This window comes from Anguilla anguilla, chromosome 8 (assembly GCF_013347855.1).
Source record: "Anguilla anguilla isolate fAngAng1 chromosome 8, fAngAng1.pri, whole genome shotgun sequence".
Lineage (NCBI taxonomy): Eukaryota > Metazoa > Chordata > Actinopteri > Anguilliformes > Anguillidae > Anguilla > Anguilla anguilla.
This window is the reverse complement of record NC_049208.1, coordinates 38,538,163-38,562,652: the sequence shown is the minus strand read 5'-3', so window position 1 is coordinate 38,562,652 and position 24,490 is coordinate 38,538,163. Positions and strand designations below refer to the sequence as shown.

The 24,490-nt window shown below is 41.4% G+C and overlaps 1 protein-coding gene across 3 annotated transcripts in view; it reads right to left on the bottom strand.

The window, feature by feature from the left end:
- LOC118233667 (calcium-binding mitochondrial carrier protein Aralar2) overlaps window positions 1-24,490 on the bottom strand; it is a 63,121-nt gene that overhangs the window by 27,274 nt on the left and 11,357 nt on the right. For 2 of the 3 annotated variants that reach the window (XM_035429488.1, XM_035429489.1), the window contains 5 exons: window positions 9,714-9,829; window positions 6,949-7,088; window positions 3,379-3,525; window positions 1,947-2,085; window positions 163-256 (listed from right to left, as the gene is read on the bottom strand). In XM_035429488.1, coding sequence (XP_035285379.1) covers window positions 163-256; window positions 1,947-2,085; window positions 3,379-3,525; window positions 6,949-7,088; window positions 9,714-9,829 — 636 coding nt within the window. Of the gene's footprint in view, window positions 1-162; window positions 257-1,946; window positions 2,086-3,378; window positions 3,526-3,923; window positions 4,140-6,948; window positions 7,089-9,713; window positions 9,830-24,490 lie in introns of those variants that run through there. The other variant, XM_035429490.1, reaches the window with a different exon arrangement.

Sequence of the window (24,490 nt, the reverse complement as noted above, 5' to 3'; positions counted from 1 at the left end):
ACTAAACATGGCCGACGTGTATGAATAAAGCTTATAATGTCCATCACAGACAAAGGGGGCAGTTAGCTGTCGCAGTGTGATGTCATTAAAGACGTGGATAAAGTGGTGACATCACCGTTTCCTGTAGTACGGTGGCTGAGAGGGCCACGCTGCTGTACTCACCCCCGCGGCTCAGACAGGTCAGCCAGCTTAAACAGGATGTCCACCTCCATGGGGGTCACCTGACCAAACCTCTGCGCCGCTATGATGAACTCCTCTGAGGCAAGGGAGACAGAGCACAGGGCATCAGCCCTCTCTTTGGGGTACGTTACTAACTGAAAATACAGTTACGAAAACACAATACATTACCCACACTACAAAATGAACTTAAGTAACAACTAAATCCTGATTATACTGCGTATGCACACAAGTGCGCGTGCACACACACACACACACACACACACACACACACACACACACACACACACACGCACACGCACACGCACACGCACGCACACGCACACGCACACGCACACGCACACGCACACGCACACGCACACGCACACGCACACGCACACGCACACGCACACGCACACGCACACAGACACAGACACAGACACAGACACACACACACATATGCACACACACACACACACAAGTGCGAACACACACGTTCATTCGTGCAGCATGGTCTTGCCTGCCTTTGTACCACTCCTATCTTGATATCAATTATTCTTCATAATAATTATTATTACTGGTGTTATTGTTCTCCTTCCACCATCATTTCAGAAAATTACCACCCAAATTTACACTGATACGCTGAAACAATTTAAAGGATTCCTTCAAGCATGTTATTTCTTTATGCCTTTTTTTTTTTTTTTGGTTGCCTAAATCAGGTTCATTGTTTTACGAACGTCTCCAAATCCACATGGATTAAACCACAGAACTGCAGAGCAGTTCCAGAATGGAGACCACATTGAACCCAAACCAGGAACCAATATATAGCGAGTCCCATTACTGGCATCCAGTGACTCAAGAGCAGCAGTATGCTGTTACATGGTTGGTGCGTCGCTCTATACAATGCAGCAGAGCTCATGTTTACTCTTAAGCAGTAAACACTTTCAGCCCGCAAGTCCCCCCCCCCCCCCCCTCTGTACGCTTCCTTAACCACTGCGCACATGTGAGACCATCACGGTTCATCTACGGTCGCCTAATGGGAACAAGGACACTCGACGGCAAGCAACCCCGGCCGGCTGTCTCTACCTGTATCGTGTGGCACCCGCACAAGTGCAAAGGCGGCCACACGAGCGCCCGCACGTGCAGGCAGGGGTGGGGTGGGCGGGGCTTCGCCGGCGGTATTTGTGGTTTTTTTTTTTTTTTTTTCCTCCCCAAAGGTTCCTCCAGCGCCACATGAGGTACTAATCAGAAGGGGACGTGCCGGAGAAGGAGGGCGAGGGGGACGTGTAAATCTGCACGCGGGCCGTCCCGGAGGGGCACCGCGGGGCAGATAGCATCGCATTCCGAGCAAGCGGCGCAGGGCGGGGCGGGGCGTGGGCGTGCCTGGCGGCGGCGGCGCCGGCACCGCGTTTTCGGCCCGGGCCGCTCCGCGGTTCACCGACCGGGCGCAGGGCCTGGCGAAACTCAGGGCCCCTTTTGGAGAAACCCTCCCCTCTGTCCATTTCCCTGTGGGGTTCCCCCTTTTTTTTACGCTGAGTGGCAAGCAGAGGGAGGGGGCGGGGGTGCGCGCGGGGAGGTTCCGGGAGGAAGTGGCGAAGACACCGCCGCGGATGGCAGACGGGCCGGCGGGCCGGGGGCGGCGGAAATCGGGCTCTTGTGCGTGCCGGGCCGCGTCCGGCAGGCACGTCCACACAAAGGGCAGCGGGGGTGAGGCGGGGTCGCGGTCGCGGTCGGGGACGGGGGGGGAGGGGGGACAAAAGAAAAAAAAAAGGAAGTAAACTGCGCCCGACCTTTAGTGACCTCGACGTCTTTGCGACTCCCGGCCAGAGTGGAGTAGATCTTCCTCATGAGCTCCATGTTGTTCAGCAGAGAATTAAAGCCACTGAAGTAGGAGAAGCTGACCTGGTGGGAGGTGCCACCACCAGCGACCTGAAGGGGGGTACAAACAAGAACAAGGGGAGGATGTGGGGGCGAAAAAATCATGAATGCAGTCCTGTTTTATGGCAAAAACATGCACAAACAATATGTAACACATTTTGGGGGGGGGCGGAGGGAATCAACCGGCTCCTGGATTATTTTTTTTTAGGATAAAGCGGGCAAAAAAAAGGGATCGATCGCTAATCATTAACAGAATTTGTAACCATCAATGCCTACAGGAATTAAATAAATACAGAGGAGAATTACTGCTTGAAGCCCAGTAGTAATTTAAGAGGATCCAAGTTCTAGAACCATTTTAATTAAGATGTTTCATGAGAAGTGGGACCTAATAAACAGGAAACAAAATAAAAAAAGAAATAAGACTCAAAAATAGAATCTGCAAGTGTTGTGCCTCAGCATGCAAATTAAAATTCCTGAAGCCTGCAGCCTCCTCTCTCATCACAGAAGGACAGGGTTCTACGCGGTTTCATAGCATTACTTACACTCACATAAAAACAAAAGCAAATTTCTCAGCCGTTTGCTTGTTTGGTTTAATCAGATTTAGTTTTATATCAAATTCAAAAACGAATTCCCCCCTGGCCTACATAAATGAGCCCACTGGACTAGTTAGGAGGTTAAAAATGTGTGACCTGCTATGTTATTCAGTGGGGGGTGGGGAGGAACACACTAACAACCCCTCACTAGATGGCAGTGTAAGCTTTACAGTGTCTTGCCTGAAGCTACCAAAAACAGGTACCCCCTCAAACACTTCTGTCGACCTACAGCACAACAGAAAAACGCTCCCTAACTGGGCAGGTTCAACCGACCTCTGTCTGTAAGCCAACACCTTTCCACCGGTCTGATCAGTACGACGGTCGTTTAAAGAGAAAACTGTTTCACAGACACCGGGTCTGGTTCTTCCAGTCTTCATGTGCGGCCCGTAAATTAGAGGACGAGGTGTTTAAGCTGGAGTTTAGGGGAACGTTACCTCTAATTCATTTCCGATCGCTTCTGCGGGAGTGTGTTTACTAACGGCAGCGCGCGGCTCCCTCGTCTCTGAGGCAGACGCTGAGAGAAAATGACAGAGGGCACGAGCGGCGGCGTTTGTGTGGAGGGCTGCGCGCATAAACCAGAAAACCTCCGTGCTCGAAGGGGAAAAATAGAGGGGGGAAAAAAACCCCCTCTAAAATAGGGTGAAGCACTGGAGGGAATTGGCTGCTCGATTTATGGTCGATTCCGTCACTGAAATAGGCTCGCGGTCGGCTCGCGGCTACTCGCTAGTCGCGGCGACCGAGTTTGACTCACGGCGACCAAGGACTCCTCCACAAACGGCGTCAGCATGTGTGGCCGGATGGTGACCATGATGTCCCGGAAGTCCAGGGCAGTGATAGTGCCGGTTCGGGCCTTGTCCCTCTGGATGAAAGCCTGCCTTGCATGCTCCAGTTGCATTTCCTGTGTAGTCATGGAGACACTGAGTTATGGAAACTGGCTGGCGGGAGAGCCATCCGGCTCAGAATGCAGAAACTAGTTCTTGAGACTGAAACAAAAACTAAACAAACACTGGAAGTCCTTTTCCACGGGATTTTTCATTTATTTAAATATTTTTTGCTTTTCAGATATCGAGAGGGCATGCTGTAGACCTTTGTGACAATGAAACCTTGTAACTCCAAAATGTTGTCTCCAAAATTACAAGATGCTATTTTGAGCAGGCATAATATGTCCATTACAAAACGTGCCATTGTGAAGTAAAATTTCCCCCTTATTGTACATAATTCTCAGGTTACATAGTTTATTTATTAATTCATTTATTTATATATTTCAGTGGGGAAACTAAGACTTGAGCTATTTATCATGCAGGTTTGGACTTGGGAATAGTGAAGAAAGGGCCTCGCCGCCCCTGGAGTTCACACGAGACGCGATGAGGCCCTTGCCGCCATTTTCCCTCTCAGTTACTGAGAGTCGGCAGTTGGTGGAGCTGCAGTCATTTGCTCTTGAGCCGTGTGTTGGTGTGTTTCTCAGCTTATCCGAGGCCTTGATTAAACACACCCCAGGGTATACGTGCTCAACGTGCTGCCACGACACCTAATCACACCTCAAGGCTCGCAGTGCCACACAACAGCCCCGCAAAAAAGTGCTTCTTTAAGACAATGGGTAACACTGACACAGTCACACGTGGGCTTACAAAGGCCACAATTTCTTCGAAGGTTTAAGAACAGTGTTTGATAATACCTAGTAATATCTCATATTGAAAATGAAGTGCAATTACTGGATTATAACAATAAATAACTAACAATACCTTCATATTGAACCTATTCTTATTATACGTCATTATGTATACAATTATGTGCACAAATTATAGGTAGTTACATAAACATGAATTCCTTACACAAAGTTACAATGCACGACGCATTAAAAGAACAAATAGCATTAAAAGAAGGTCTTTTTTTCAATGGATTAATAGACCAATATTCAGCACCTGAAGCTATCGACTCAATTCAAGGCAACAGCAAAACAACAGACAGCAGTATACAGTCACAGACCACCTGAAAGCTGAAAAGACGCTGCGGTTTCAAGATTGACATACCATAAAAGAAAATCAGCAAATCAACGTTTAAAATGGCGGGATACGATAAGCACCTATGCCCGTCTGTGAGAAACGTCAGTTGTCACCGCTAAGATTACTGTGAAAACTCTTCATTAGCCGAGGTTATTGTAATTGCTTTACCCCCACAATGAAAACCGTGCCAGGAGTCTTTAAAAAAATAGGCCTACAAAAAAGGGCCAGAGATATTTACAAAAATTGCGCTGCAACTGAAAAGACACCATTAAAATTGACCCAGCAAAAAAAAAAAAAAGAAAGAACAAGACAATAATAGTGCAAATGCGGCAGGAACAAAAAAAAAAATTGACAAGATAGAGTTAGTGTGGAGTAGTCAAAACAAGACAAAAACTCTGGGGCAGAAAAATGCCAGACCAACAGCTAGATTAAATTAAAAATGTTTGAGAGACAGCTGCAAAACAATCGTGGCACACAATCTTGCAGTTTACCGTTTTAGTCGTTACAGCCTTAAATTAACGCAACTGTGCGGGCCTGGAGATGTGGTTTGCTGGTGGGCTTTATAGTTTGGAGGTACTGCAGGCATTTACTAGTTTAAAAAACCCCAATGTTGACACCACCACTGTTTTATTGCATTTAAACGTTCTTAGATTTGAGGAAAAACATTTGTCATTTTTCTGTTTGCCATAATTATTTAGTGAGCCTTGACATTTTACCTGAACTGAAACAATGAAATACCTTTGAAGGAAAAACGTTACAAATTCTCTTCGGGAGGTCTTTTTTTTTTTTTTTTTCTTACACAACGTGTTAAAAAAAGAAGGAAAAAAAAGACCAGTTAGAAATGCTATTATAATAATGCGAGGTCTAATTACAGCATAGCTACAATGTGCTTTTGCTACACGTATGTTAGCCTAACATCTGAATCATAATGAATACAGCTGAATGAGGTCAGGACCACATACAAAGAACCACATTTGACTTTCCAGAGAATTCCAAAACTCCTTTTCCAGATAATTTTCGCAAGACAACAAAGATAATCCTTTGCCAGAATTTTGATACAGAAACGCTTCTTATATAATCTAGCCCTGTGTTCACCTGGATGTTTGCCATTTGGACAATAAGCGTATCAGTCTGATTAAAGGAAATGTTCCTTGGAGGAACAAACCTGGACCGAGGACGTCTACAGCGGAACATTTACTGTACGACACCGGGGCTGTGGAGATAAGTTCCTGTGTGTTCGGATGCATTCCAGGTCATTAACAACAGCCATCTCTCTCAGGTTCTCAGGGTTTGCTTCCACCCACAAAAGGCTTTTGGTACCAGTAAAATATTCCCAAACAGTTACAATATTATGTAGTTGGTTTAGAACCATTTCCCCCATAAAATGTTAGCAGAATTGTTGAGATGCTTCACTGCTAATCTTCACCTGGCTTGTCAATCCCCCATCATAAGAATTGCAGGATATCTTTCCCCAGACTGACAAGCAAAGTACACGCCATCAGAAAGTCCCTGGATGTAAAAAATAATGACACATTTTGTTTTCTTTTTTTCCCCCCACTCACATACAGTTCTATCGCAAGGACCAGCGGCCCGAGGAATCCGATAACTAAATAAAGCCGACGTAACAGGAAATGTCCGTTTGGCAATCGCGGCCGTGTGTTCCTGCAGCTAGGTCTCTTTTGGAACGAGGTGCTGGAAAACAACTGGGAGTCACGGGGGGAAAGCGTGCCTGTGAAAAACGTCTCCACCAGCGAGACAGTGTCGGTGTGTTCCGCGGCATGTTCCCTCACCCATCTGGTCCATGTTAACGGCAATATAAAAAGCTCATTCAAACGTAGTGAGGGTAGATGCAAACTTGGCATGGCTCACCCCTCCCGCTGCCCGATTCCAGGTCTAGACATTATATTGGAATGGCTCGCACACCACAAATACAAAAGGAATGCCGCAGCGCCCGCTGATAATATCACTTATAGAGAAACATTTCTACCTGTTTGCGAGGAGCAGTTGGTGCCACGACTACGTCATCTAATAAAAGCCAACTGCTCCCGCAGAAATACAAGCTCGGTGTTTCATTAATGCTTAACAAAGTCAATATGCTTTATTGTGTTGAGAAAAAGGTGCACCGGCCGTTATGACTTTGTGTGCAGGTCTGGCAGGAGAGACAACAAACTGAGCTCTGCATCCAGGGGACCAGTACAGTTCTCTAGAACGCACTTGGAATCAAGGCAAAATTAAGAGGTGCTTGGTAAAGCTATTCAGCAATTAAGAGGACTATTTTTTCTCAAGAGGAGGATGGATACGTGGTGGAATAGGCGTACCAGTAGGAACTGTGTGAACTCTCCATACGAGAGGTGCTTCTTTCGCTCCTTGCCAAAGTGCAGCTGCATGAACTCCGAGTCCCAGTTAAAAGGAATGTGCTGATGAATAGTGGTCTGGCCAAAAACCTGCTTCACATCATCTGAAGGAGAGAAAACGAGAGGAACAACGTTCAGTTAAAAAAAAAAAAAAAAAACTAGCTAACTACATGATCACAGGTAAATACGACCATAGCATCTCACCAAACAAAGACGACAACGCGTGTGATCATCAAGTGATTGTCTGCCAGCCTTCCAAAATGCAGCGCCCTTTTTCGCTAGGTGTTGCTTTTAAGCTAGAGAAAAGAAGTCTGCTTTCCTTATTGATTTCCCGTATTGATTACGTGATTCAATGTCTCATATTCAAGGTCTTAAACACCCACATGATTTTCAAGGTCAGTTCTTAAATACCCAGAGGCTACGCTCGGTGTTCCTCAGAAAGAGTCTTCTTTTAAAACTACACAAGTTTATCTGAACAGAAATGAAAAAGGTAGGCTTGAGCCCCTGATATTTCTGACTGCCCAAAGTTTCGGAAAACCAAAACTGAAGGAATAATAAAAAAAGTAATGTCTGCATAAACACTCTGGTTCAATCCATCATGTCAGGAGCGCTGGCATTCCTTTTCAATCTGTTCCCTGGACACAATTAGTATTATTCAAAAGCTAATTTGAAAGGTAACGATTAAACATGCGTGCAAATTTGCATGCGTTTCCTGAACGGCCCAACATCCTCTTCCAATGGCATCTTGAACCTGAAAGCATTTCCAGATAAAGCCTCAAGCACGCGCATAAAGACAGTAGCATGAAAGCAGCTGTTTTCGGGATGACCGTTACCACTGTAAAAAATTAAGCAACACAACCACAGCTGCAAAGTTCAAGGAATTAAAAAGACAAGCAAGTCCTCGAAGCAAAGATTAGGTAGCATGGTTTTCTAGATTAGAGGAAAAGCCTATTATTGAAGGACGACAGACAATACAGGTAGGACACATCTGACGTGAGGTCAGAGCACCGAAATAAAACAATTCGATAAGACGGCAACCTGTTTCTTATTACGTTTAAAACAAACAGCATTTCAAACAGCAATGGAGGGGTGGGGGGGTGGGGGGGAAGAGTGTGTGGGGGTGGAATCTGAGTGAAAATTTCATCCAGGCTGTCTGTCTCTGGAACAAGACAGCTCAGGCAGGTCTGACTCCATAATGAGGCAATAAATATACAGCATTACTACAGAGTAACACTGCTGCGTTATTTCAGACTCTGCATTTATATTATCAGCTTTTATGTACCTGTCAGCACTCAAGGCTGTGAATTTTTTTTTTTCTTGTTGGCTAATGCACAATCAAAGTTGCGTGCATTTCATGTTGCGTGTTTATTGACTCTATTCCACCGGTTACAGCTTGATTCAAAAAAAGAAAGAGGGGAAAAAAGGCTAAGATTAAAATCCTCCCGTCATTTCGTATTTCTTTTTTCCCCCCCCTGTATCCAGCATGAAAAAAAAAAGAAAATCAAAGGAAATGTAAAAAAGGGACAGTTTCAGGACCCATTTATGCACTGGAAAAACAAACTCTCCTTTAACACAAGCAAGCTGACGCAATTAATTCTGTTAATGCGGTTATAAAGCTCCGAGTCCTTTTCGTTCACCGAGAACAGCTATTCAAGGTAATGAAAGCTAAAAAAAAAACAAACATAAAATGTGTCACAAGTACGGACATTAACATTAATCCGTGTCCACGGTGATTAATTTTTTTAAAAATTTATTTGAAATTATGGCGGAGATTCGGCGCTGGAAATGCTGAAGCATGCAACACGTGTGACACCCGTCACGTGCCATCTCGTTTTTCCACAGCTAAAAAAATTTTTCGCTCGCTTTTCGATATACTGTACCATTAAGTACATTCATTAACCTTTAAAAGGCACAAATAACAACAGACCTTTTAATTATGAAACCGAAATGTCTCAATTAAATATTTTAATTAAAGCTTTTAAATACGAAAATTTAAATATGTGCATAAAATCAACCGTAATGATCGTACTCCCTACTGACTGGAACAATTACTGAATTTTCTTTCTCTCTGCGCTTCTGTGCGGCACATTTAAAGCTGGGTTCACGTAGCATGTACACGCGAGGCAAAATGAGGTCATTTAAATTAATTAGGCAATTTAAAATATGCATTGCCTACACCTTTGTGCTTGGCAGCATTAAGGTAATGATGTCAATCACATGCTATACACATGGAAGGGTCATTACATACAGTACTCTCCACACAATACCTTTAGAATTAGGTCATTATAATGAAGCAGATAGCCTTAAAAGCATTATAACCCTTAGGGAAACAACTGATTTAAATCTCATATTTACATATTATACAATAAAATAAATAAAAAATAATAATATATAATATATCATTAATAAATTAATTACATTTACATTTTATTCTTGTGTGTGTGTGTGTGTGTGTGTACGTGGGGGGGAGGGGGGGCGAGGAAACTCAAAAGACAAAAACTTTGGAGCACCTAATAAAGCTGCCAAACAATCATTGCTAATTATTCTTCTTGCACAACATGTAACATGGCTGCAAATTGTCAAATATATCCACAGAGAATTAGACAATTATAAACAGACTTTTTCTTCTTACGGTGGTCACGATGGTTAAACAAATGTTCTTCAGAAACCCTCTCACGTTCTTAAATGATGGAACGAAAAGTCACTGATACGTGATTTTAAAAAGTTACCGAACGTTGCCACTCCGTTTCCGGTTTTGTCAAACAGCTGGAAGGCGACCATGAAGAGTGCATCCGGAGAACACAACACAGACTCAAACGCAAGAAACTCCTGGAAGGAAATCAACCTGAAAGAGAAGACGACAAAAAGAAGTTTAAGAGCCTGGAGAAATTTCACAGTTCAAGTTCAAGAGCCACAGACGCAACACCAAGACGCTACTGCGCTGTACAGACCGTTGTTAATAAGTAAGATAATGTGATCCTGATGATCCAGGTACGTTTTTCCAGAACAAAAGGCAGAGGTTGATTTTCCCAATGATTCATGAATGAAATATCAACAAGTAATCAATGCGTGCGAGTGCAATACTGCGATCGGTTCTCCACAGTGAAACAAAAGGCAAGAGCACACTTGTACAGAACACTCTTGACACCCACTGCAATGCTGTACAGTAATTATGAATATTAAACAATTCTGCACAAAATATTGCTATTTCAGTTCTACATTCAGTGTGCAGCACTGGGTGTAAATGGAAGCCAAAACAAAACGACATAATTGGCCAATTGTCTGTTCAAGCACTCTGGATTCAACTACAATATTGTATTAAAATGAGTAATAAAAATACAGTACTGAAATAACATGAGGATGACTTTGGTGAGGACTGCTTCATCGATTTAAATGTAGTTTACATAGTGAGTATCAAATGTGATGTATACACAATAGCTTATGGGGTATACATTAGAATGCAAATACAAATTCATTTCCATAGCATACATACATTCCAATGCATACAGTAGTAATGCAATGTACCCATCGCCATCTTGTGAACAATTAAAATGTTCTGGCTTTCCTTGTCCATCTTGTAACAATAATACCAGAAACCTGGTAATGTGTTCCAAAACCTGCTCTTAGTACAGTGTAAAGGCATTGAAAGTTGTTGTTTCACAATCTTGGAAGTCAGCTCCATATTTTCAGTTCACAATGTGCAACTTGCATTGAACTTGATAATTGGCCTGGATTTCCCTGCCCAAAGGCCCCCACCCTACTCCACCATGTGACACCCCCCCCCCCTCCTGCAAGTAATGTTTTACACCAACTGAACCTATGATTTAAAATCACAATTCTATTATAAACATGCTGGAGAACAGAATGAGACTCAATCACCATAACTGTTACTGCTCTTATTAAAATTACCAGCAAGACTCTGACATTGTATTCCTTATGTTTGGCAGGCCCACATTCCCCTCTATTTACATATAAAAACAGACCCACCTGCGCATGCCAAGGCATTCATTTGGTTAGAACTTATAGTATGTCACAATACTTCTGACTACACGTGCACATATTTTCCATTCTCAAAAATATTCATAATGGCATTTTAATGTTCTGTATAGACAATGGCGTATTGGCACAGAAATGACCAGTGTGATGGCAGAGCACATGATTTGCAATTCCCTGGGTAACATTCAAGAATATTTTTCAGTAAAGTGTTTCTTAAATGATACTACATGGGCCCATGACAATCTCAGAGCAAAAAAGCTACTGCATAACCCATATAACAACCCCCCCCCCCAAATTTATTCTGTTGGACTACAGGGGTTACCAGTGCAAGAAATGTACAAGCATGTGTTTGCGCTGACGTGCTGTACATGCAGAGTCTGCATTCCCTTCATTCTATTTCAATAGAAAAGAAAAAACATTTTAATCTGTCGACAGGGTAAATAGACTACAGGTTTTGGTTGGGGCTAAGATATATGAAGATTGACCCCCCCATCACAGTCTTCTAGCGCTCTTCTAACTAATCAGTCAATTTCAGCACCTATGCCAATTTAAAAAAACTATAAGAAAACTTTTCTGGACTCAAAAATCCAGGTCAAATTTTCTGTGGGAAGGGGTCTGAAAGGTGTCTGTTGTACATTTCACAACTGAAATGATGAAGTGAAGTCAGCTCTAAAGGACAGTCCATACCATGCATTTGCGATTCATTTCAAGGCCATGAGAGGCAATGATTTCATTTTTGTAGCCACTCTAAATGCATTTTGTTCCTGATGAAATTCAAACAGGAATGAGAACAGTTTGTCTCTGGGCATAGTGAGCTGACCCATCGTGGAGTCAAGTTATTGTTTTACTATATAAACCAGAAACGTTAAAACTTCAGGCTACAGTCAGAGTGGATGGGAGAGGTACAGTATTAAACCGCTAAGTTGAGGAGATATACATCAGTGTATACCATGCGCAGACACACGTATAGACACACACAACATGTAAGCAGTGTTTGATTCATTCTGACACAAATGAACCAGATAAATTACACCTCCCTACAGAACAGAACTGAATTCCTAAGAAAAAGCCTTAGTTAAAGTTTAAATGGTTTTTAAGGGATAATATCAGAATTAGAATTATTGTCTGCACAGTCCATGACAATTATGCTTTATTGCTGTCCAAGGAAAAGGATGCATACACAAAGCAATGTTTTTCAAACCATTTTAGGTTTTTTTTATTTATTTAATCAGAACATTTAGAGAACAGATTCTCTAGAGACTGTCAACAGCATCTTAATGACACATCAAAACATTTATCTGCACAGTAAGGCAAATTAAACACCTACAGTACCCATGTGATAGAACAAAGTACACGCCGTCCTGAAAAACAGTCCCTCACCGCTGTCCACGGCCTCCTTAACCCAAACGCACACCTCTTCCGTCTTCCACCCGTACTGAAAACAGGACCCAGTCCCGTAAGGAGATCTGCAACTGCCCGTGATTATATTTGGCTGGGATTATATCATTACCTTCACCGTGTTACAATTAACACCCGGCTTTTCTTCAGCTAACTGTTATTAACAACACAATCCGCTTCTCCTTCGATTAGTAATAAGCATTTCTATATGCATACTGTTCCCTGCATTTGTATGCTCTATGCGTTAGCCCGAATAGGAGTTCCTCCTAAACGCAAAAATAATAACAAACACTGGTTCAATTGTTCTCCAGTGACTGCACTCAGGATGAAGATTATGATGGTTGGTTTAGCAGTGCCTTGACTACGAGAAAACAACAGCAAGGAATTATGTCAAAGGAAAACACAATCTCCCTTTAACAGAGACCAAATCAAGACAAAATAATAAAAACCAATCTGGGATATCTCCGAACCATCAACTAATATGGCACCGAACCAAAAGAGTCATCTATATTTGTATAACCAGAAACGTGAGTGTGTGGTGGTTGCCTCAGGGTACATATCCATAATACGGTCACAAATGCAGCAGTGCATTTTATTAGTTCCTTATACATCTCATAGAGAACTAAGCATTAAAAGGGTTTCTTTGGTTCTCAAGTGGGACACAAGCACTGCAAATAAAAATAGGACATTATTTTTGATAGCATTTCACTTTCATTTTAAGCAACTTAATGCATTTCTGAGCTTAGCTGCCACTCTTCCAATTGTATGTGAAAAACTCACATACAATTGGACTTCCTCTCAGAGTGTATTTCGCCATGGAAATTGTACCAGATTTTTTACAAACATTTTAGACATACAAACTACTTTTTGATAGACAATTTCATGTTATGTTGCTGTGCACGTAAATCATAATCTACGTTCAATCCGAGACTGTTCCTCAATGTGGTATCCAAGTGCCTGTATTTCATATGGATTTTAAGAACTGCTCAGAAACAACTGGTGCTGTTCAATGTTTAAACATCGAAGGCTACTGGGTGACCTATTCGGCTAATACCCGGGGTTACACCTGCTAATACACTTATAGTTTTCAAAGAGGCACAGGCATTGATTAATGATCTCATAATTACCATAATCCCAACTCAGAAAGCTACAGCATGAGTAGTTTTCCAAAAAAATGTTAATTTTAAGTACAAAGAACCTTATTACAACCTAAGTCCAGATTGTATTTAATTGATGTGGTACACTCATCTGAAATTATAGGTTTGTTAGAATAGAAAATAATCAGCCATTGATTTTTACATCCTGGTCATTATTAATTGAAAGGAGTTGCAGGGGAGTGCCCATGATGGAGGTGTAAGGTCTCTTAGCCAATCGGAACTCCTGTAGAGAGGGTCTTGATGATCTCTGATTAACTTAACTGGTTATTTATGCACTGTAGTCTGCAAGTTTGGCTTCAGTTCAGAAGGCCACAAGGCGTCTTTGGGCAAAAGAATTTGATATAACTATACTCAGATGCAGGTATTTCAAGGAAAGACCATTTAAGACATTTAGTACCCTTTTCTATCATTTCTGTTTTTAAGAGGAGAATACATTAATGAATCCTCAGTATAGCTACATTTTTATTCACCACTGGTACAACCAAAATACCATGTTGTATTACAGTATTGTCCCTGTATACTTGAAATTTGCTCTCTTTTAGACCCAAATAAGAAAATGTAAAATCGAAAAGACAGTTTGCATTTAATTTCAATGATGCTTAAAATTTAGGCTTTTAGCATATCAGAGATAGAGGCAGTTCCAGAGATTAACAAAAGGTAGCCAGCTATTCTGAAGACGACAGGAAAAAAGCAACAGAGATCCCAGAAAGATCATCTCAGCTTGAGCCCCAGTTCTGACCCACTTCTTCACTCAAATTTTTGTTCAAAATTTTTTTTTCTGGATCATTATTGCTGGAGTAGCTTTAATAAGCCCAAAGAAAATGGTAACATTAAAAAAATACACATTTGGCTATGCTAATGTGGCTTAACCTCGGTGAAAAGACACTACGAGCCCGATAAGCTCGGTCCACACCACAGCCACTGACAGCAGCAGCCAGCCCCCCTACCCGCACCCCCACCCCCAGTGACGACTGCAGTTTGGTTTGCTTTTCGGAGCAAACCCTCCTGCCCGGACTGAATGCACATGGTCAGGGGACTGCTATTTTCCCAGCATGTCCTCTTTACAAAGTTTTAACCCGTGGGAGACAAGGAGTTTCACACTTGAAGAGTTTCCCATCAAAAAAAAAAAACGCCTGACACATCTTAGAGTCAGCGGGGAAGTCTACATGGGCACACGAACTGAATAACTGATTTTCAGACTTCTGCAGCACGGGTCTCAAAAGACAGTGAAATAAGAGGCTGGCTGTAGAACGATTTCCAAAATCGGTTTTATGACACGACATAATTTCCTTTATATTAATGCCAAAAGAAAAATCTGACGTTCTATTTATATTATTTAAATCAAACATGTCAAAATGGTAAGGAAGAGGACAGTTAATACGCCCTGTTTGGCAAGACATGGTTAACAGTAGTTCTCATCCTTACTGGAAAAAAATATACTAAAATCAAATGAAACAAAATATATAATCAAGATGGTGCCCGTATAGTGTGAAAATAATACTTAATACCTAAAATATGGGCCCATATAACAAATTATTGTAGTCTTCAAATATGTTTCTCAAAAAAACTCTGCGGTGAAATAAATTTCTCATTATGTTTTCAAACAAGTCCATAAATGTACAATATATTGAGAAATACTCAATTTCCACAAGAACAGGAGAACATGTTTTTTTTTAAAAACATTTTTAAAATGTTAGCGTTAAAACACTAAAAATCATCTTTTTGATCCAGACCTCTAACGTTTGGCGAGGTGCAATGGCAGCAGCGATTACAATTACAGTGAAATTTGAATATATCAATTACAGGCTTCCTGTTTGGTTCCGCCGGTAAACACGGCTGCCAGGAGGGCCTACTGGGCCCCGTCGGCGAGGGTTTGAGTCTCAGCCGTGTCATTAGCCAACCACGGCTGCGGGTCCACAGTGGCGGGGGCCAAATTGGACTAATCCCGCCAGGGGGTAGTTTAAGTCAGCCAGGGTTCCGAGGGGTTTCCACCGCGCCGGCTCCTCCCGACGCACGCCAGGCTCCCACAGGCGACCGGCTGTCGACGGCGAGAGGCGCACGTCTCCTCCAAATCAGCGCCGGCGCTCCTGTGAGGCCCGCGACGTGCGAAGCGGCCCGTGGCTTGCGAGAGAGCGCACGCTTCGGACGCAGTGCTCTTCGCACGGGCGCAGGTGGCGCGGCAACGGCGACGACAAGAGGGACAACCGGCCCCTCCAAATCGGCCATTAAAAAATTGTACCAAAAAAAAAAAAAAAACACACACAGTAATGATTGTAGGTTTTTCTTTTGGGCCGTTTAATCGTTGGGTTTCGCCAAAGACGAACATCGCCAAAGCGAGTTTTCGCTTAACACGGAAGGGATGACACTGAAGGTTTCCACCTGAACGTCCTGTCCAAGCACAGGGATGCTAACAAGTAAAATCCCCTCCCACCAGCGCGGCTTTCATAGCTTCAGCAGTGAACTACACGGGGAACGTCAGGAATATCCCACATTCAGAGAGCAGTCTCGGTGCCAGGGTAATCACTGGCTGCCGCGGCAATGAAATGGTAATGACAGGGGAATCACATTTATGATAATCAGCCATTCGGGGGAAGAGAGGATTTATTGTTCTGCATTTAATTAAAAAACTGTTTGCATAATACGGAGTATTCAATTAATGGAAAAATATGTGACAGGAGCATCAGTAATCAATACCCAAAGTGTGAGCCGAAGACAGTATGTGAGGTTTGGAAGACTTGAAAAGGCTTATATAAAAATGACATAACTCGGCAGAGCCAATCACTGCTAACAGGTTCCACAGCCCCCGACCCCACCTACCGAATCTGACAACACGTTTTATGCAATTTTGTGTGATATCATTCGGCAGCCAAACAACAGAACCCACGGTAAATTTTCAGCAAACCACAAATTCTTCATTTTGTTACCTGCCCCGTGAAATCATGCATACGTTGATCTTTTTTCTGTTTCAACCCACTCGCTAAAATACAATATTTACAGAAAACAGCATGCGTGTCTTAGAAAAAGAATCGATGTCACTGCAAGTAAAACATTTTCAGTAAAAGTTCAGTCAAGATGCATAATGGCACATAATTTCCTCCCAGAGGTGCTCTGTTCTGTCTTTGCCCAAGTAAAATACTACGTGAAAAGTTGTATAATGGAATGTCATAATGGAAATCTACACTAATGTGGCATGGTTGTTAGATGTTCTTGTAGCCTGCTATACTTGCCAGAATCTAACCCGTTCCCCAAGTTCCCAGGGGACTACTTACTGAAGTACAATACATGGGACAGTAGGAAGCTTTCACAATCTTATTCTAGCTTTCAGTTCATCTGCCTTCACAAGCAAACCTTATGCAAATGGCTCATGCATTTCATGGTGACATGAATTTGAAGTTAATTGACTAATGGCCCATTTTGCATTCATAAATGCAGAAGACTGAATCTCTACAATTTGGATTTGCACGTCTCTAATTCCTCAGTGACGTGTATCAGTAGTTTTGGTGACAGCCACCACTGCTTTTCACCCTACGGTCTATCAGCTGTGCAGTCACTGTGCCTGAGACCCTCTCTGCAGGAGTTCCGATTGGCTAAGAGACCTTACACCTCCATCATGGCCACTCCCCTGTAACTCATTTCAGTTAATAATGACCAGAATGTAAAAATCAATGGCTACTTTCCATTCCAAACCACCTATAATGTGATAGTGCTATAGCACCCTGAGCTATGGAAATGTAACACATAAGCATACATTTCCATGAGAATGATACAAATATAAAATGGCCACTCATATACATATTAAAAATATGACCAGATAAATATTTTTTCTTGATTTGGCTCAGTACTCTACAATTTTAGACTTGTAATCAAACAAAAGATCAGATTCTACTATTTTATTTTCTACATTTTAGTATCACCATGTAGAAATGACTGAACATTTTATAAATAGCCCCCGTTCCCCGTTCTCCATTTCAGGGCACCATAAAGTTTGGGACAAATGGCATCACAAGTGTTTCTGATCGGTCAGGTGTGTTCAACTGCTTCCTTAGTGCAAGTATAAGAGAGCTTTCAGTAACTAGTCTTGATTCTAGGCTTTTGATTATCTTTGGAACCTGTTATTGGTGTTTGTCAACATGAGGACAGAAAGTCAAAGAAGCCATTATGAGGCTTAGAAATAAGAAGAAAAAAAAAACAGTCAAGAGACCTTAGGCTTACCTAAATCAACTGGCTGGAACATTGTAAAAAGAAAGAGAGCACCGGTGAGCTCAGTAACGACTAAGGGCTTGGTAGGCCAAGGAAGACCTCTACAGTTGATGACCAGTATTCTTACCATAATGAAAAAAACCCTACAAACCCCTGCATGACAGATCAGAAACACTCTTCAGGAGGCAGCCATGGTTGTGTCAGTCAGTACGTTTACATGCACAGTTGAAATTGAGCTATATTAATAGCTCGATTTGGCCAAAGATGAGATTTCATTGGATTATTGTCGTTGTCCCAATATACATGACTCGGAAAGAATCAAATTATTGACCAAGGTGTGTCTGACTAAGGCTTCTTATAAATCCTGCTTCCTCCAATTTTGTCGCAACTTTTTTGAATAGTTTGTCATTCCTCGTTTTTCCTCCATCCATGTATTTTAGGATATTTAACTCCTTTATTTGCGATAGCAAAACGGAGCTTTAGAATGTCGCCAGCAGTGTATGCGCATGAGCTCGACAATGCATTTCTCACCGAAAAAGTTGTTTGTTGCCTTTTTTTAGTTCATTACAGTGGTGATAGAAGTGACAATAATTAAGTGGTACTGTGCTGTTAGACTTTATCGATCGCTATATAAGGTTAATGTGAAGTACAATCGGACAGCACTAATCCATAAAAATGTACTTTGAATGGCAGGCTATTTGCTCGATCAAATGATAAATGTGAAAAAAACATTTGATTATAGTCAGCGGCACCAAAATTCACACCCTCAATAAACGGCAAAAGTCCCAGTAGAAGATTGAATTAAATCTTTTAAAGTTATATATTTTTCTGAAACGTTATCGATTCCGCTTGGCCACCGTGAGCGTAAAGTTGCTATGTAAATTACGGAACATGCGCAGAACGCCTAGGCCAATTGTAGTCCGATTGAAGCGTATACATGCCGTAGTAAATCGACCCCGAACCGCATTATATGTATGTATGCTATGTTAGTCCGACTTTGAAAAATTCGACTTTGTACGATTTCAGTCGGACTACGATGTTTACATGATGTTACATGAAGTCCAGTTTTAGCCGGACTAATACAATAAATCGACTTTTTCAAACATCATGTAAACCCACTGAGTGACTACAGTCCGCAGAAGAATTCACAGACAGGGGCTACACTGCAAGATGCAAACCTCTAGTTAGCTGCAAAAACAGGATGGTCAGGTTGTAATTTGCAAAAAACTACCCAAAAGAGCGTGCAGGCTCTTTTAGGCCATTCAATAAGTTTGAAGGCATTTGTAGGTCAGTATCACTCTGATACAAGTGATAGCAAGAGCAAAGAGTAGACGCCAAAATGAACTGCCCAAGATCCAATGTATACCACCTCATCTATGAAACATGGTGGTGGGGGGTGATATGGTTTGGGCATGTATGGCTGCCACAGGTAATGGCTCACTTGTTTTGATTGATGATGTAACTGCTGATATCAACAGTAGAATTAATATAGTGTGCCAAAACAACCTTAAAGCAAATTCCTCCAAACTTACTGAGCGGAGCTTCATCTTACAGCAACACAATGATCCCAAACTGCTCAAGCAACAAATAATTTTTTCAAGGCCAAAAACTGGAGAATTTTTGACTGGTCAAGTCAGTTACCCAAACTGAATCCACCTGAACATGCCTTTCATATGTTGAATAGAAAACTTAAGGCAACTGACCCCCAAAACAAAAATCAGAAGCTGAAGATGGCTGCAGCACAAGCCTGGCGGAGCATCACCAGAGAAGATACACAACACCTGATGTCTATGGGTCAGACTTCCAGCTGCATTTAAAAGATATATAATTTAAAAGGTATATATATATATATATACCCTTTAATAAAATCCACATGTCAATTGTTGGATTAAAAATCTAAAACTGTTGAGTACAGAGCCAAATGTCTTTTTGTCTGAAACATTATGGTGTATATATATAATGAATGTGAGTGTGAGTGTGTGTGTGTGTGTGTGCATTATGCTCAATATTACCCTTACAGTATGTTGGCTATATATACACATAAATGCATAAATATACATAGCCTACATACTGTATGGTAAGAGTCATACTAAGCATAGCATTGTACAAAGGGGTATGTTCCAGAGCTACATTTTACAGATTGTGGAAAGGAGAGAAGGGACATAACAATAAAGTTAAGGAGAATGTTTTACATTTCAGACTATATGACAGGTGTTCAGAAGCCTCAGACATTTTTGGCAATTTATTTTTCAAATGTTACTTGGCTATAACTTAAGTACTGTATCAAAATTACAGTTGAAACATTGTACCAATGTTTTCATCAGTTTGGTCAACAAAAAAAAGACTTAGCATCCATATTGGTGGATTATATGATTAAATGAAAGACAGAAAAAACACATCAAAGATTACACGTACAATACCAACACTGACCCTTGCTTGAGCTTTGAAAGGTCAACATATGTTTTATATTTTGAACAGCGCTGTCCCAAAATACAAATATGACATATTTTACACTGAATATATGCAACTTGTATGATATTTTGCCTCTACATACATTTTTTTTCTTTCTTAGGACTGATAAACACATCAAAAGCTTGCAAAACCAAAGCACACATTAAGAGGATAATGTCAAATGTATAGCATTCAGCTGCATTTAAGTCCATTCTGTGGGTTGATTAAACCAGTAATTTTAGTGCTTATTATTTGCAGCACCCCCAAATCAGAAGTAGATACAAATCTACCCGTGAGTCCTAATAGACTTATCCCTTATGAGCAGTAATGCAAGCATTTATCTGCATTATGAACCACACAATGCAAGAGCTGAATGGCAATTTTTCACAGGCAATTACAGTGCATGTGTGACTCCCTGTTTAAAGCAGCTCTAATAATGTGTGCAACATGACCACATGCACTCTGCTCTCTGCCGAACGCCCGTAGTTGCCAGGGTAACGAATTTTCTCTCTGACTTACCCTAACATTTTATTGACTGTCATTATGTATTATTAAAAACATACATATTAATGTATAAGATGAATTAGGCCATTGAAATGGACAGCATCTAAGAGGCTCTTTATGTATAAAAGTTCTGGCCTTTCATTTATTAAGCCTTCAAAAAAACTTGCATTTAACATATGAAATGGATACACGTGAAGTGCATGTGGAAAGTCTCTATTTCTTTACAGACAAAGGGTGTGTTCTGTGGAGGAAAAAATAAATACACACAAACACACTCATACGTACACTGCCGTGAAACATTCTTTGCCCCTTTCCTGATTTCCTCAATTATTGCATATTTGTCACACTGAATGGTTTCAGATCTTTAGGCAAAATGTAACATCAGACAAAAAAAAAAAACGGTGTAAACACAAAACACATTTTTTAAATTATTATTTCATTTATTTAATGAAAAGTTATCAAACATCCATATCAACCATGTGAAAGTAATTGACCGCTTAGTTAGTCAATCAACCAATTAACCAAATTTAATTCATAATCAGATTCAGCTGACTGAACACAGCCAGCCCTATTAAATCTAAACGTCACTCGTACTGAACCTTACCATCAGAGTGAAGTAGTCACCACAAAGTATCTACAAGCATACTATGCCTCGATCAAAGGGAAGTCCAGAAGAAATGAGTAACAAGTTGTTGAAACGTATCAGTCTGGGAAGGGTTACAAAGCCATTTCTGCAAACCACTTCAAGGAACCCCAGTAAGCGCAATCGAGCTCTGTATTCCAGACCCACTGTCGCACGGCACATGGGCACAGTCAATGGCGGGGCACATGGGCACACTGGGCGTGGCTAGTGAATGTTGGCATTCTCAATTCAACAATTCTAGACAATTCTTTGCTTCCAACTTAGTGGCAACAGTTTGGGGAAGGCCCTATCCTGTTTCAGCATTACAATGCCCCCGGGCACACAGCAAGGTCCATATAGAAATGGTTTTGTGGAGATCGGTGTGGAAAAACTTGACTGGCCTGCGAAGAGCCCTGACCTCAACCCCATCCAACACCTTTGCAATTAACTGGAAAGCCAACTGCGAGCCAGGCCTAATTGCCCAATCAGCACCCAACCTCACTAATGCTCTTATGGCTGAATGGAAGCAAATCCCCGCAGCAATGCTCAAACACCTAGTGTACAAAGCCTTCCAGAAGAGTGAAGGTTGTTATAGCAGCAAAGGGTGAACCAACTCCATATTAATGCCCATAATTTTGGATTTTGGTTTTCGCCATGTAGTGTTCTTTGCATATGTAACACTGGACGATGTTGTTTAAATTGTATACAAACTGTTAATGATCCCCTCAACTATACATGTAAATACATATATATATCAAAAGTGACATATATGCATATATCGCCATAATTTCATATATGTTTACAAAACTCAGCATTGGGTCACAGTTTTGGTAAAGCAGAGAAGAAAAAATTCCATTGCCAATGGCAATCTAATTTTCACTTATTTGAAAAAAATGTTATGAAATTAGCAAAATGGAATCAAATCATTCATAACACATAACACAGGTTTTCATATGTTTTCTTTCAAAATGAAAAGTAGGGAATAGTAGAGCTTACTCAGCTATTCAAAGTCTACAAGCTTAGGTACCATTATACTCATGGTTGTACTATCACTAGCTACACTCGCTAAATGTGCAAGTTAGCGAAATACATTAGTATAGTCATAAATACTGTGATGAAGAGACTGGACATCCGCGGATCTCCTCCGAAACACAGGACGTCACCACCTGCTTCTTTTCACATCACAAACTATAGCTACGCTTGCACCGAGTGGAGTCAGTGGAACACCTTTCATATGCAGCTTTAACATACAGACTGACCATTGTGGGTCACCAGATTGTGATGATACGCGAAGCCCTAACCAACGGAACTCTCGGATATCCTGGGCAACATTATCAATAATTGCGCACTGACCTATGACCTATGGCGAGACAGAGCGCAACGCGTCATACTCTGAAAACCACGCCCATCGGAGTGGAAACAATCGGCGCCAACGTCGCTAGCCAACTCCAAATTATTTCGAATGACAGTAACGTACTGTAGCCTGTAGCTAGCTTGCTAGCTGACACGCCACTAGACTCCAATGTTAGGACAGGTTTTTTGGTTCGGCAGCTTATAAAAACTTAGTTCTGGGTCCTTTACCCAGCTGGTAGTGCATCGCACCACACACCAGCTTTTAGGCATTTTTCTGTTGTTTGCTAGCAGACGAAAGTAACAAGGAGGCACCTTCACGCAATACAAAGTCAATGGAGAGTGATGAATTGTTTTCCCCTCTGGTGTGGGCGGGAATTAACTGAGACAATCTGAGAACTCAATCTGAGACCATGAGGCCCACCCATGCACCACGCACACACACACACACAGACACACAGTCCAATGTGTTTAATGCCACTGAGGAGGTCAACAAAACAATAATCTTCTGAGAATCAATAATGGAAAGTTACAGTAGCTATATTAAATGAAAGAGGACTGTAATTGTGCATGTAATAAAAAAGACGTAACCAAAACAAAACCAGGATACCATACTTTGGCAGGTGTCCACTTAGCTTGAAGATCAGCACTGTTCTAAAGTGTATACAATTAAAACCCTTGCATGAATAAATGGGTTAAACTGTACACTAGAAAAAAGAATAATCTATCTAAAGCCTTTACTACTTTTATTTTAGACTCACAGAAACCAGTTGTTCCTGCTTGTTCGTGTTTATGGAAAGAAAATCCAGAAACAATCCTAAACCACTATGAATCTCACCTTTACCACTGAGGCTGTAATTTGAAAATTGACACGGCTTGTCAGGAAACAGTGAGGACAACTTTTGTGTCAAGTTTCATCATAATCCCAACATTTTAGCACGACATAATGGTCAATAGGCAAGGACCAGAACCTGCTTAACTGGACTAAAAGCAGCCGAAAACATAATGCCTCATGTACCAACAGTTAGCAGGGAGAAAAAACATACCACAGTTACAAATACCAGAACTTAGTGGTCATATTTTTCATTTTTTGCAACTTGTTTGTTTACATTATGTGGCTTCAAGATACTTTAGCATTTACCTTGGAATATGGGCCACAGTTCACACTTCACATACCCCTCAAAAACAGCAGATTATTTGTTTTTTACTATTAAATTTGCACATTTAGGGGGAAGTGGGGGGAGCTTTGTCAAAGTTTTGCATTTTAATTTTCAAAATACAATGTAAGCCATTTGTCCATATTTTTTACTAAAAATGAAATTGTTACTGTTCACAACAATGAACTGAACAGCGTTTCCAAATTTAAAAAAAAACCCCTTTAGCTAAGGTTCATGTGACTGATTTCCACCATCCACACAGCCAATCAACTATATTAAAGAGAAAAGAGAACAAATAAACATAATGAAATATTTCCCCTTCATGCCTTTATTTTCGTAAAATGCTTCCTTTAACATTTATGCTCAGCACAATGGAGAGGTGGAGCTCTGTCTGTGTGGGAACAGACATGTGCGGAGCCAGGACTACAGAACAGCTGCGCCATTATCTTACCCCAGTGCTGAATGCCCCAGTTGGCGGTAACTTGTAATTACTGACCCAATGAGAAAAGCAGAAGAAATGATGACACAAGCTGACAGCAATATGGGAAAATTGATCAGGGTAACATCTTGTTAACTTTTTAAAAAAAATTCAGTCGTCTGTTAGTTACTATCCACTAGGAGCGGGCGATGTGGCCTAAAATTCACAGCACAATATTTAGCACTGTTTGCAT